This window comes from Neoarius graeffei, chromosome 7 (assembly GCF_027579695.1).
Source record: "Neoarius graeffei isolate fNeoGra1 chromosome 7, fNeoGra1.pri, whole genome shotgun sequence".
NCBI classification, from domain to species: Eukaryota; Metazoa; Chordata; class Actinopteri; order Siluriformes; family Ariidae; genus Neoarius; species Neoarius graeffei.
Genome location: NC_083575.1, coordinates 65,202,884 through 65,218,859, shown reverse-complemented (window position 1 = coordinate 65,218,859; position 15,976 = coordinate 65,202,884). Strand labels below are relative to the sequence as shown.

The following is a 15,976-nucleotide window of genomic DNA, read 5'->3' as shown; positions in this document are numbered from 1 at the left end:
AAAGCGCTAAACTCCCCAGCTGTTTCTTTGTTTACTCCTCACAAAGTCCATATGCATGAAGGTCATGACAAAATTCTTACCCAGCCATACAGTTACAATGCGCTGTGATCACTTCTCCATCTTGTTTAACTAAGATCCAGGTCTTTAAAGGGGTTTCTGATGATCTTTGTGAATGATTTACCTGGGAGATGAGAGCAAACACAAGTGAGAATCAAGCGAACTGTTGATTGTTTACACTTCAAGTTGCAGCGCTTTGTTGTAAAGACGGAAACAAAAAGCTTAAAAAAACATACTTACATGGGCAAAAACAATACAGGATTCATTCGGCAGCGACTTGATACCGAAGTCCTTTACCCAGCCACATACAAAAAAGCTGTAAGCCTCCATACTCTTCCACGCTTTCATCTGTTTTGTGGTGTAGAAGGATGTTTGCAATATCAGATAGTTGGAGATGTCGGGGAACTCGACTGAAGGGTAGTTTTCGAGATCATATGACAAATCCTTCTTTCCCAGACTGTAGGGGTCGATTCCATTGCACATAGCAATCTCCTGAATATATCTAAAGTGAGCAGTGGCTTCTAGATTACGAGCATACTCCGATAAGTTATCACTAGTTGTTTGCACTATGGCAGCCGTTTAGACCACCAGCTATTTCACTTCTGGTAAAACCGCTAAGAAAAGTCAGGTGACTGAAACCCAGCAATCGCAAGCTCGTGAGTACAGGCAGCAGAAATGAGGTTCCTCTCCAGGGTTGTTGGGCTTAATCTCTATGAAGAGCTTGATATTCTGGGACAGCCTTGAAGTAGAATTGCCACTCAAGTAGAAGTAGCTTGAAGAAGAGCCCCCCCGAATCAAGAGGAGTCAGTTGGGTGCCCTTTGGTTGAGCTCCTATTACAGCTGTATCAGGCATGTTCCACTGGACATAGACCCTAGATCCTAGACTTCTAGACCCTGCTGGAGAGATTGTATCCCACACTTAGCTTGGGAATGTCTGGAATTCCCCCAGGAGGAGTTGGAATCTGTGGCTGTGGATAAAGAAGGCTGGGCTGAACTTCTCAGCTTGTTGCTGCTGTGACCCCGACCAGGAAAAGTGAGTGAATGAATGAATGAATGAATGAACACAACTAAAAAGCACTGGTTGGGTTTAGTAATTCTCAAACAATATTTTAAACTTGCATTTATATATAAAGTTGGCTGCTCCAATATCCTTTGCCATTCTGTTAAGTGAACGTTGAACTAACAGAAATTGCTATACATTGTGGTTCTTTTGCATGAATATGCAGTAAGTATTCTGCATTGGAGTGGATGTAGATTGGCTTTATAGTGCACTATGGCTAATAATGTATTATACTTGATTGAATATATCCAATTGTTTGTTCACTGAGAATTCTCACAACACTAGCAATCTGCACTCAACACAGTCATCTGATAAATAGGAATTCAAATACTAGACAAGATTTGAAAACATTTGATTAAATATGGATCCCAGAGAAGCAGGGTGTAACACATTTTAGCAATTTCCCTGCTAATCATGCTTAGTCAACTGGTGAGTGGAATCAAGTGTGATTTAACAGGAACTGATCAAACTGTGCCAGACTTTGGATCTCCAAAAATAAAAATTTGCAACATTGGTTTAAAGGTAGACTGCCTTTCAGATTTTTCAAGTGTAGGTCATAAAAAGAATTTTCCCTGACACCCAATTATTTTTGTTTAGTGGACCAAAAGCTGCTGAATTCAAATCACAGACTTCCAATATTATTAGATTTATTTTTCTAATAGAACAATTAATGAATTTAGGGCCATGTGACCCTAAATTCTCCGCTATTTTTGCCTGCTTCAACATGACCCAATTCAAGATATTACATCATGTATCACATGGTGGGATTTCCCTGTTCGCGCAAGGCATTGTGGGATACAAATTTGAAACAAGAGAAAAATGGAGGACGTGAGTTTGCGAATGAAATGTGAAAGACTGACTACAGTAACAGAAATGGAGAAGAAAAGACGTTATGTTGTGAAGGAAAGGAAATGCAGGACCAAACTAATAAATACTGGTGGTCAGCGAGCACCAGCTGTGACCAGCTGTTTATTTAGCGACAGAATGATGTAACAGTCAGTGCACGGACTTCCTCTGTCTGCTTGACTTTGCAAAGTGGGCAATTTTATGCACATTATTTGCTCAGGAATCCCTTCAAATTAAATAACCTCCCAGCCACAGAATGGCCTGATATTTTGTGAGATATTACAGAAATAAACATATATCACAATGACCAAATTTCAGAGGGAACTAAATTTCACCAATTTTATGAAATCGAAAGGCAGTCACACTTTAAATGAATACAAAAATCAGATCAACATATTTGCTTCAAATACACTGTGAATGTACCTATCTTATGTTTCAAAGACAAACCCCAGCATGTTTTGTCAAACATTTATTTTAAGAACTACTAGTTCTGAGAAACATTACAAGGAAGAGAAAGAAGAAAAGGGAAGAAGTGCCAGTAAAAAAACCCAAACCATTATTAAAAGAAAGAGCAGGAATGTGAAGACATGTGAAGCAGTGGAATGTAGATTGCAAAAAAAAAAAAAAAACCAGCCCTAGATGACCATCCTCACATATGCTGCTTTGTGGTTACTGAGTAGTTAATGAAGGGCTCCATCTTCACTGATGTGCTCATTTGCTGGCTCAAGCAGATGTACGACTAGCAGGAACAGCATGGGCTGCTGGGCTGCATATGGGAGGCACGTGGGGGGAAGCTTCTGGACAACACTGGACATCTGGGATGGTCCATAATTGTAATGAGTTTTCCTAAACCCTGTGGAGAAATAGAGAAAGAAAAAATGGTGCAACCAGTAACAGAGGTTGTAACAGTACAACTTCTACCTCAGATAATCTGCAGTGTTTATACACACATTGTTTTGTTAACTGTTCAGTTGTACTGTTTCAATTGTTGTGCAGTCCATAATTCCTTTATAAATACACATACATATACAGTATACAGTTATAAAGAATATGCATTCTATTTTTTATTTTTTACAGAATCTATTCATGTTTTTTCCCCATTATTCTTTGTATTATCCTGTGCTGGGATCAGACTACATGGATTCAGCCCAATTGTTACAAAATTTTGTTATGTTGAAAATGTCCAGTGTTGGCCCAAACATGAATGTCAGGAATGAAGAACAGGCCTTGTAGCATGACATAATCGAAGAACAGCGATGTGGCACCTGGGACACCCAATGTCACCCAGACGAAAAGTCTAGCATGTCAGAAATTTTTGTATTTTCTTGCCTAGTTTGATAACACCTATAATGTTTTCCTTGATAGGCATGATTGACAATTTCTTGACCCTTCCTCCCCAACAAAACGCAAGGACGTAAATGATGATTGGTCAGGATCAAGCTTGTACTATTTTCCAGTCTCCCTACCAACACACGGCAAGGATTTATGGCATTAATCCGACATGATGGCCATCATGAAAGACAAAAATATTATATGGTTTGATCCCAGCATTAAGCAAGCTGTGTAAAAATGCTTTGCATAAGAAGCAGACCTCAACCTGAAGGCTACGTTCTAATTGAGGATCTGTGGCAGTCTTGTGGTTCCTCAACATCTCCATTCAATCTGACAGAGCTTGAAAAATTTTGCCAAGAAGAATGGCCAAAAATATTAGGATCCAGATGTGCAACGCTAATAGACACAAATCCCAAAAGGCATGGAGCTGAAATTGCAGCCAAAGGTGATTCTATCAAGTATTGTCCTGGGGGATGAATACTTATGCAACCAACAAATGGTTGCTATTTTTATTCAAGTAACCTTTGTCTAATTTTTTTTTTTCACATTCAAATGTTAGACATATTGTTTAAATCAAACAGTAAAAATCCAAATTAAGTTCAATTCAGGTCCAGGTTGTAACACTACAAAATGCAGAAAGGCTCAAGGGAGGTGAAGATTTATGCAAGACACTGTGTATTACAATTTAGACATTTACAATTATACATTTTCATTCATTCATTCATTCATTCATTCATTCATTCATTCATCTTCAGTTTACCACTTACCCTGGTCTGAGCTGTACCCAGAATCGTTCTAATGATTCTTTAATAGCTGTGTGATGGAAGAAATATTGGCACTCTCACTGAAGGGAGCATTGTATGCATTTGACCTTCTTTTTGTTGTTCTAGTTACTGGTCTCCTTGGCAAGGTCACTCATCACTTTACATAATTCTTTATATTATCTGGAAATGAGGGCAGCACGGTGGTGTAGTGGTTAGCGCTGTCGCCTCACAGCAAGAAGGTCCTGGGTTCGAGCCCCGGGGCCGGCGAGGGCCTTTCTGTGTGGAGTTTGCATGTTGTCCGCGTGGGTTTCCTCCGGGTGCTCTGGTTTCCCCTACAGTCCAAAGACATGCAGGTTAGGTTAACTGGTGACTCTAAATTGAGTGTGAATGGTTGTCTGTGTCTATGTGTCAGCCCTGTGATGACCTGGCGACTTGTCCAGGGTGTACCCCGCCTTTCGCCCGTAGTCAGCTGGGATAGGCTCCAGCTTGCCTGCGACCCTGTAGAAGGATAAAGCGGCTAGAGATAATGAGATGAGATGGGATCTGGAAATGAGTGTTTTACTGGGAAATACACCACTCATATTTTTCATACAAGTTACATTCGGGACATGGAGATTGAGAACTGCAACATAAATCTCAATATATGTCACTTTGAGGAAATTGATGAATTGTTTTGATAAATTTGGGTACTTTTTGTTTGTGAATGTGTCTATATAATAAAAAAGAAAATCACACGTTGGCTTGAAGATATGAAGTTTATCTTCTCATGTTGAAAAGCTTGCATTTTTCATATGAAATACATCGCGGGTCTGAGTGACATATTTAACAGTTATTCCACGAAATTGATACCTGACGAGGCATGTAGTGCTGAGTTGGCTGTAAGACATATATGACGAGATTGAGTGGAATAACTGTTTTATTCTATCCACATTCACTGGACTTTGAGAAACAGATCATTTTTATTTTTATTTTTTGCAAATTTGATAAATAAAAACTTTATATAAAATGTTCGACAAAATAAGTCCCGCTGAGAATGTAAACAAACCGGCAAAACGACAGTAGCAATTTGTGAAAAATGCTATAATAATAATTCTTGAAAAATAAAAAAGATATGTTCATACCATCAAATACTTTCATTCCATATTTTGTTGCTTTTTTGTATTGTTGGGGGTTTTGTTTTCGAATACAGCTTTTATTTTGTCCTTGGTTGGTTCAGTAAAATGGTCTGCCATTTGTTTCTTCTTCTTTAGGGTTTTTTGAGGTGCATTACCGCAACCGACTGGGCTGGAGTGTGGAACAGGAGATATTGGGGGTGGGGGGACTATATTATTTTAGCTATTTCTGTTTCTTTTAAATACTTGAAAACAAAGTGATATATCTGACTTGATGCACTTCACCATTTTGTTTTTCCTCTACTCACGGTATATGAGCTGATAGCCTAGTAGTAGAGCAGCCAATCAGAGTGTGCGATTGCTCACATCCAGTGAATATGGATAGAATAATTTCCGATATACGCCACTCCCAGTGTTTTCCTGCTGACTTGATGCACATTGCAGGGGCGTCACTAGGAATTAAGCTTGACTGAGGCACTGCCCCCCCCCCCCCGACACACACACAAAATGCCCCCCCGCACAATGCACCTTAACGTTCCTGTCCCCAACCTATGCAAAGTGGATAATTCTCATGCTCTCGTGGATGAAGTTATGCGAGGAATAGGTCAACAAGATGGAAAACACATCCCAGTCCCCAAAAAAATTTATTGTTGGCATTTGGGCTTTTAATGCATGCTGATGCTAAATGTGTCACCTCAACTCTCATGATTCACGAACTTAGCTGGTTAGTTATGACTGACTAGCACATAGCCTACAACCTTAATCTTACCTCTCTCACCCTCCTCCTCATCTGTCACTGTTTCCCTGCCCCTGTCTCTGCTTCGTGAGAAGAATTGTCTGATATCCATCTGGAAAAGTAATTTAATATCGTTTAATTTGATGTAGTTTAATGGGTTTGTAAGAATATGGTTTGCTTAGTTTTGTTGCAAAAACTTCGCGCTACCTTAACTCATCCAGAGCCCGTTCTCTGACTCATCCAAAGAGTAGACTCATCTCTCCAGTAGGCTAAATGGACTCATGGCACGCCGCACGCACACTATGTTTACAGTGAGAATCTCCCAGACCAATCAGAAAATTAGTTAGAAAGAAGAGGCGATAGAAGTTTGAAACACACTCTGTCCTACAGCTTATAGTAGATAAATGATCTGCCAAAGAAACTAGTTTGTTACGAAAATCTTTCAACATTTTCTTACTGGGGCACAGCTGATTTTTACTGGGGCACGTGCCCCAGTAAAAAAGGCCTAGTGACGCCCCTGGCACATTGTCATGTCATGTTTTTGTGGATGTGTCCATATAATATAAAGAACATTACATGGTGGCATGAAGATATGAAGTTTATCTTCTCATGTTGAAAATATTTTTACTCATTTGCTTCACTCACTCGAGATACATGCATTCACCACTCAAAGATAAACTTAATATTTTCATGCAACTGTGTAATATCCTCAATATGTAATAACTTCAATATGGTTTACACCTTATCTATTTTCTTGTCACTATTTTCTGACATCTATTCAACTCAATTATTCAGGCCTGGTAGTTGAGCTTTATGATGGGTAGCAAATCAAAAACACCTGTTCCTCATTTCTTTGCCAAGTCACAAACACACACTCCACAACTCCAACTGCCAGCTCTCTCTCTCTCTCAAAGAAAAATAAGACACCAATACCATCACCACTGCCAAAGAAGAACTTCTCTGGCTGTGCCATTAGACAGAGAACACTGCCACATTTCTGAAATTCCTACTGTACAACTAATTGTATTTAGAGTGCAAAAAATGTTTCAGCCAACCCTTTCCTCTCTTTTGAGGAAACGCCGGCAACCTGAATTGAGCTGTGTTCAACCTCAAAAGGAAATGAAGTTTGGAGAAGTGACTGTGTACCTGGTGGAGAGAAGAATGGGTAAAAGCAGGAGAAACTTCCTGACAAGTTTGGCCAGGTCAAAGGGCTTCTGTGTGGATGACACCTTAAGGTATGTCAGTTGCAAAATGGTTGTCTTTATAAAAATTGAAACACTGTAGATGGATAACTGGCTGACCAAGTCACTGAAGGCCTAGTTGCGGGTTTAGCTATAGAATGAAAGAAATGTTGATTTGTTACATATTTTGTATGTCACATTTGATTGTCTCTGTGAGGCACACTATTCTGAGAATTCATTTTACATAATGTAATACAGGCTGTCAATCTGATATGCATCAATTTGTATGCAAATCATCATGATAATGTGAAGGTATCTTGCCTGATTTCTAAGAACACCAAAATGATGACAGGATAATGACAGAGAAGATGAAACTCTAGCTGATTCTGTCAGATGGGGACAATTGACAGCTACAATCAAGCTTGTCCTGCTTCACAAAAATGACACTTGTGAACTCTGTAAAGCTGAACATTTGCACGTCAATTGTAACTGGGTACAGTGTCTAATTTCAGTCTTTTTTTTTTAACTGCTCTTTGCACATTAAACAGCCTGTTAAAATAGAACTTTACCCCTCAAGGTCATAAAATGTCATAAAATATGGGCACGACTTGAAGCTCCTTGTTATGTCAAAGCTCTGTATGAGTGTTTCTGCATGTCTTGGATAGTAGTGGGAATCTATAACAGTAGCTTGTGTGCCTGGGTAAAGCTGATACATGTCTACTGCTGCCAGTTGGAGATCTGTGCCAGGCATCTGCAGCTGGCTGTGGGCACCAGTGGGTGTTGTTTTGGGCACGCTGGCATAACTGCAGCTGGTGGCTGGTTGTGGTGTGGTGTGCCATGCACAGCTGAGGGGTGGCACCATTCCCAGAAATGCAGCTTGAACTCCTGCATCATGCAACTCCCTCAACACCCAATCAGCTATTGTCTGAAGCTAACAGCAGGAAACAGACTGAAAGAGGTGTAAACTGACATTTTACAAGGTGGTGAGATGTACACATTAGTGGTGAATTAATAATACATTGACCTCGTTTAAATGGTCCTTGACCTCGTTTAAATGAACTTAAATGATGATACAAAACAACACTTGCATGTGCCATCCATGTATTATGTAAAAGATAAACAGAAGAACTAACCCATGGTGAAGTGTTTTACATTTGAAAATGTGTTGCTTTAAAAAAAAACCTAAGTGGATGTGGTCGCTGGTTTGTGGTTTTCTGAGGATTTTAAGAAGCATACATTTACTTCCACTTGTACATGAATATACAGTAGTTTTTTAGTCTTGTCTGCCTGCTCTTAAAACTAAATAAAATATACTTTAAAGGACCCATGGCATGGTGGTTTGTTGATGCTTTAAACGGGCTCGTGGAGGTTTCCGGATGTTATATCCGCAGCCTTTCTCGAAATGGACCCTCGGCATGTAAATATTGAGGTTTTTCACCCACGTGACCAAGTCATGTGAGGCTGCCATTTTGGACGTCACTGCTCGAATCAGTTTGAATGCGAGGAAGGCGACAAACGAAAAACATAAAAGAAAAAGGAGCGAGATGCAGAAAACACCTTCACTATCCAGCGACACAGGGCATTTACAGGGCGAGCAGAGGGAGAGGTATTTGCAAAAATTGAGGTTAGCAGGCTTAGAGAACGACGTTTACCTGCTTCCACCAGGATTGTTCACTGACGTACGGAAGTACACGAAGCCCTCGTCTTTACCTGACTTCGGCCCACATGATCTGTATACCTATGTCGTTAAAAACCCATCGCCATACACAGGTATTGATCTGAAAGCGTATAAGAGTTTGGATGCCTACAAATATTTTGTGTCAGGCTGGGTAACATGCCTACATCAGCGGGTCGTCCCTGGAGCCGGTGGTCGCCATCTTATTACAGCTAAGGTTTGTGCACATTTTCATTTACTTTCGGTCCTCAGGATAAACAAAATGTTATTAAATGTCATTGAAATAACTTCTTAGTCTGTTGAGACATGGCCCGTTATAAATTTGCTGTTACCAGGCAATGACCAAGAACTGTATTATTAGGGTCGGTGTCTGTGTTGTAGCAGTGTACTAGCAGCTAGCTGTTAGCACTAGCTAATGTCAACAACATAGCTAGTATGTTACTGTAGCAATGTTTACATTCAGTCATTTGGATGACTGTTAAAACCTTTCAGCCTCAAGTTTTTCCTTTACTGTATTTACTAGTTTACTGTAATTATGATCCGGCAGCTATTTACACCGGATCCAGTGTAAATAGCTGCCGGAGCGCGCTCCGGCTTGCTCCCCCTCAAATTAAGCAGCGCGCTCTGGCTTACTCCCGGAGTGCACTGCTTAATTTGAGGGGGAGCAAGCCGGAGCGCGCTCCGGAACCTCGGCCGGAGCACTCCGGGAGCAAGCCGGAGCGTGCTGCTTAATTTGAGGGGGAGCAAGCCGGAGCGCGCTCCGGAACCTCGGCCGGAGCACTCCGGGAGCAAGCCGGAGCGCGCTGCTTAATTTGAGGAGGAGCAAGCCGGAGCGCGCTCCGGCAGCTATTTACACTGGATCCGGTGTCTGTAACACGTTTTTTTTTCAAGCTGGTTCTCCCTCTCTGTCTGCAGCGTTAGTATGTAGCTTGACCTTCAAAATGGCGGACACCGGGGCATCACGTGACCCTGTGACATCAGGTGAAAAACCTCAATAGCCTCCTGGGAGAAAGCCCCATTTCAGCCCTTTTCCCAGTGCGTCGTTTTGCTAATGAGAAGCATGGAGGCGGGGAAGGGTAGAGGGTGGGGGCGGGTCTTATCATTAATATTCATGACATGTAAATGTGTTACCTCTGATTGGCTAACAGCACTGTGACGCTACCTCCAGTGGGTCAGAACAAGCGGATGTGGGTGTCTTACTATGGCGAGAGAGAAGGAACAAACCGCGAAGGGAAAAATACCGCGCGCTAACGTCATTAAGGTGCGACGCAAGGAAATAAAATAAATTCAACAAATGTTTGGGTTTTTACTGAACAAACAAACAAATAAAATGAACGAGTGACTTAAAAAAAAGAATGTGGGTGTCTTTGTAAAAACTGTTTTGATTGGCTATTATAACAGAGCATGTTGCATGCTTTTTGATTTTGTAGCGCAGAGTACCTGGGTAACTGCAGGAAGCGGTTAGCTGCACAGCTAATGTAGCCATTGCTAGGCTAACGCACCGATTTTAAAACACGGCAAAATGACCAGTTACACACTTACTTGTTCGGTGTTTGTTGCTGATGCGGCAGGGATGCTTGGTACGGACCCAGGCTTCAGTGACAGTTGATGTGCCAAACCTGCCCTGTACTGTCCCAAGTTGTGGAAACATTCATCAGGAAAATGCTTCCGACAAACATACACCGTCTTAGGTAGACTCGACGGCATATTATTGAAGTAAATAAAATTAAGCCACTGCGTCTTCAGGGGTTCTCCCGTCGGCAGTAAAAACAGACTCTTTTCTGTGTTGTCACATCCATGTACAGCGCAATTTCCAAGTTTCGCTCGCTTAGGTGATGCCATGTTGTTGTGTCCTCTATGGTCTCCTCACTACAACTGGGCGGGCAATCCATACAGTGGGTAGGAATCCAGAGGGGGGGCGTGGGGATCATCTCCCTTGCTGACGTAGTAAAGGGAAGAGCTTATCAACGCGCCGTTTTGACGCGCCATTCTCAAATGTTGGGCATAGTTTGGTTTACACATTATGAAATTTCTAGCCACTGGGGTGACTTAAGAAGGTCAGAGGAACTCATTTTAACGTTAAAAAAACTCAGAAAGTGAAAATTTCATGCCATGGGACCTTTAATACACTGTAAAGTAAAGCATTCTGTATATACCTATGTACATGTATGAAAGTAAAACTGAAGTATACTAAGAATTATATTCAAATTTGGTAAATTATATCAGAGTTGGCAATGACAACTGACCAAGCACTCATGTGTCACCCACATCTTATTTTAAGTTAATTCATAATTTTATTTAGAAAAATTTGCATACTTGAGATATACAGTGTGTCTGGTTAAGATGCATCTCCTTTGATGATATTTCATGGCATTTCATAGTTTTTTGAGTATATTTACAGTCAAACAGTCAGACAATGGACTTAACAATGCTCTTTGCTTGAGATAACATCACTCAAAAAAAAAAAAGTCCTTAAGTCTAAGGTCAAAAACATCTCATCTCATTATCTCTAGCCGCTTTATCCTTCTACAGGGTCGCAGGCAAGCTGGAGCCTATCCCAGCTGACTACGGGCGAAAGGCGGGATACACCCTGGACAAGTCGCCAGGTCATCACAGGGCTGACACATAGACACAGACAACCATTCACACTCACATTCACACCTACGGTCAATTTAGAGTCACCAGTTAACCTAACCTGCATGTCTTTGGACTGTGGGGGAAACCGGAGCACCCGGAGGAAACCCACGCAGACACGGGGAGAACATGCAAACTCCACACAGAAAGGCCCTCGCCGGCCCCGGGGCTCGAACCCAGGACCTTCTTGCTGTGAGACGACAGCGCTAACCACTACACCACCGTGCCGCCAGTCAAAAACATGTGCCTCTGTTTTTGGAAAGCTCTTCTATGTAACTCTCCTATAAGTTCTGAATAGCATTTAGGTCTATAATTAGATTTGAATACAGATGTAGACTACTTCTAAGCACTCAACTCAAATTTAATGAATTTATTGCGGAGCGGAGCCCCATACTTAAGAGAAATGCATCAACCTGATTTTTAATGGCTTGACTGTACGATGTCTACACATACAAATGACGAACATGTCCCACCACAGGAAACCCGATTGTAAGTGTTAGGCAATGTATCTCATAAACACTTGACCACCAGACAATGAAATCTGTATCTTTATTTACATAAGGCAGATGGGTTTTATCCAGCGTTTATTTATAATTTGCTTTTTAAAAAAATAACATGGAATTATTTGCTAAAACATCCATCCATCCATTATCTGTAGCCGCTTATCCTGTTCTACAGGGTCGCAGGCAAGCTGGAGCCTATCCAAGCTGACTATGGGTGAGAGGCGGGGTACACCCTGGACAAGTCGGCAGGTTATTGCAGGGCTGACATAGAGACAAACAACCACTGACACTCACATTCACACCTACGTTCAATTTAGAGCCACCAATTAGCCTAACCTGCATGTCTTTGGACTGTGGGGGAAACCGGAGCACCCGGAGGAAACCCACGCAGACACGGGGAGAACATGCAAACTCCACACAGAAAGGCCCTCTCTGGCTTTACTAAACATTTTACAGAAAATGTTCATGACAATTTCATATAAAACTAGTAAAACAGTTTTATTAATCCACTAGTTTGTTGGACAATTGACAGTTTGTGTAATGTAAAGGTGATAGATGGATGTAAGTGCAGGAAGAATTTTATTGAAAGCACGCTAGCAAAGAGATCCAAAACACAGACAAAGGCAGAGTCGAAAAACAGGTAGTGGTCAAGTGAGGCACAGATATCAGAGGTAATACAATACTCAAAGTCCAAAAACACAAATGGGGTCAAATCCAGAAAAGCGACACAAAATACAAGGATTGCTAAAGTCAGACACAGGGTACAGAGCATATACTTTGTAAAGTCAGCACTTTCCCCTTCCTTTGTTTATGGCTGAAGTGCCCTTGAGCAAGGCACCTAACCCCTAATTGCTCCCCAGGCACTTGTAGCATAGGTGCCCACTGCTCTCGGTATGTGTGTGTGCTCATTGCTCATGTGTGTGCGCATGTGTGTGTTCACTGCTTCAGATGGGTTAAATGCAGAGGAGGAATTTTGCTGTGCTTGAGTGTACATGTGACCAAATAAAGGCTTCTTCTTCTTTGGTCTGTGTGTTACTGAGAGTCCTTATATGTATGTTTGGCCTGGTCGCAAATGAGGAGACCAGACACAACAAAATTCTTTATGTGGGTCTTTTATTCTCCGACTGCACTAACAGAAGAGCAGTGTTAAGTCTGTAAGTTTGGGGACAGGATATAACTACAAGGAGAATAGAACAAAGAGTAACTTTCCCTCTTTACTGTACTTTTCCTGTACTTGTCTGTACCCAATTTTCATTGTTAACTCCCAAACAGTTCACTTTAGCACCAGTAACACTAATACAGCATGGCCACGGGACAAGAACTACAGCAAACAGACTTCACCTCAATCCCCCCTGCAGATAACCCAACCTAATGAGTTCCTGATACTGATAAAAGTATCTAAAGACAACCGCTATCTACATAGAGTACAGACAAACTGCATAACCAGTATAGAAAACACAGACAACATAGGCAGCAGTAGTGGCTATTTTCTAAATAAAGAAAATAAAAACAACACAAATATTACATTTGTTAAACCACACAACTCCAATAGTTGAATTGCAGTAAAATTCATTAATTCACTGGAAATGCACATTAATGAACCAAATGTGCTTTTACAAACATTTTTACATGAGCTTGAAATACATTTTCACAAGAAAGAAATTAATTTACACTCTCACTCCATTGTGCAGCCTGTGCACTAACACACACACACACACGGAACTCAACTCGACATATCTCCCCTCTAAATTAGGCAGAAGCATACAAAAATGGACACATCTTAATGAAATAGTCAGCATAAACCATGATGATGTGATTAAGCGTACTTTATCTGCACTTATGCTGCCCCATTGTTCAGTGTTGCCCATGGCACAGTGAAGATATTACACACACAACTTGCTCTATGAATTTACAAAAATCAGCAAGAATACCAAATCATCATTCATCAACTCTAGTCTGTTAGTTTAATCATGAACTCATCTGCTTACAACAATAACCATTTTTGCATTTTACCAACGCTTTTAGTGTTATTTTCATCCATGTACACAAAAATACACACCACGTGCATTCGTTCACCAGCACTGCTACTTCCAAGCACTTAATGTCTCATGGTGATTATGCGCTCTCGTGCGATCTCATCTTGTGCCATGCTTAAAGTGACAGCATTACATCAACAACAACAACAACAACAAAAACAGCTACTACAGTCATAATTTCCCAAAAAATAATAGCCCACTGTGTAAATAGCTCAAAAACACTCTTTAGCCCTTGTTCACCTGGCTACATTTGCGCTGTGATTGTGCTCTAATCAGGAACAGGTGCATGGTAATTAGCCTAAATTGCACTGCATGCACATGCAAATGCAAGTAGACATGAGATATGTAATTAGACAGCTGTTTGACATATCAAGTTTGATATTTGATTGTAACTATACAGTAATGATGAAAAGTGAAAGTGCAGGTTCACTGCTGTCCAGCAGGCACCCAACAGAGTCACACTTTTTTTTTTTCATATCTTATTTTTTATATTTTTGTAAATACTTAATTTATCTAGAAGTTTTCTCTATTTTCTATTCTCTGTTTATCATGTAATGATGCTGCTGGAATTTTAATTTCCCTGAGGGAACCCTCCCAAAGGGATCAATAAAGTTTTATCTAATCTAATCTAATCTAATCTAATCTAATCTAATCTAATCTAATCTAATCTAATCTCCATAATAAACATGTTGTTTCTGGCACATGGCATGTGGTGTCAAATAAATAAATAAATATGTATTCATAACTGTGATATGTATCTCATTATTGATATCACTGTCACAAGACAATGCAGCAATTTATTGGTGCGAAATTCACTACACTAAACAATTTGATGATTCATATGCTATATTTTATCCACACAGGACACTTTTTTGATGGAATGAAAACATGTATTCTATTCCCTTCTAGTGGGTTTCATTCATTTGGTTTGATAGCATACAATATTGTTAGCATATTGCTTATCCTATGTGTATTGCATCACTCTACCCAATGGAGAATGAGCATTGAATATGGTTTACAATATGTCATGGTTGTCAAGACAACATGACATTACACATTGGATGTGATGCAACTATCCAATGAGAGTTTTCTGCTGTGCATGTGCAGAAGCATTTCTTTGTCCGTGGGGAAAGAGAAAGACGTGCTGAACACCCAAAAGGCTACCAAAACTTCATTTGATATTCTTCATGCATATTTACAAGAGAAAAACATACCAACGGACATCGAAAAACTGGAAAAGAGTATATAATAATAATAATAATAATAATAATAATATTATTATATTGGCTGGGTTTTTTGTGGTATATCAGATATATTCCATTCAGCTACTCGTCTTTGACTCGTTCAATATCATGCTAGCTCAATGGAATATATCTGATATACCACTCAATGCCAGCCAATATTCTTTAAATATTGTTATTCAGGTTGATTTTGTACCTTTACAAATATTTTGCGATGCTAATATTTTGCATACACTCATTAGGAGCTCTGCTTTTAGGTAATGCCTAAATATTTATATTATGCTATCCAAATACTAATACTTGCCTTGGACTAATTGGGATAAAACATAGACTTGTCTGTTTTTAAAATGTTTGGCATTTATTTTGAAGAATTCTCTGAAAAATGGTCTTCTTACTGCAATTTCCATATACAGTACTTATTAATATCTGCACAGTTGTGACATTTTGTGACAGTTGTGACATAACCAGATTTTTCAGTGAAAATGTTTTTACATCTCTCTCACCTTGTTCTTTAGTTTGAGTGTTAATATTATTAGTACTCATGCTGAAGCTAGATTGCGTAGCTCTGGCTTAATCCAGGAAGCCTCCCACCTCTATGTCTGTCCACCACATCTCTCTCTCTCACACACACACACACACACACACAGAGAGCAACTAGTAAATGCAATTAAAAGAAGATGAAAATGAAAGGTTAGAAATCAGAGAGTGATATAAGAACAGGAAGAAAAAGATGGAGAGACGAAGGGAAAGATTTCATTTATGTTTCATGAACTCCACTCCATGATCAGATTTGATATGG

The 15,976-nt window shown here is 40.2% G+C and overlaps 1 protein-coding gene across 1 annotated transcript in view; it reads left to right on the top strand.

The window, feature by feature from the left end:
* The first annotated feature begins 6,948 nt into the window (after positions 1-6,948).
* The window catches only part of dntt (deoxynucleotidyltransferase, terminal), a 350,223-nt gene continuing 341,195 nt past the window's right edge, over positions 6,949-15,976 (top strand). Inside the window, exon 1 of the mRNA XM_060926229.1 lies at positions 6,949-7,142. Within this exon, the coding sequence (XP_060782212.1) occupies positions 6,949-7,142 (194 nt within the window). The remainder of the gene's footprint in view (positions 7,143-15,976) is intronic.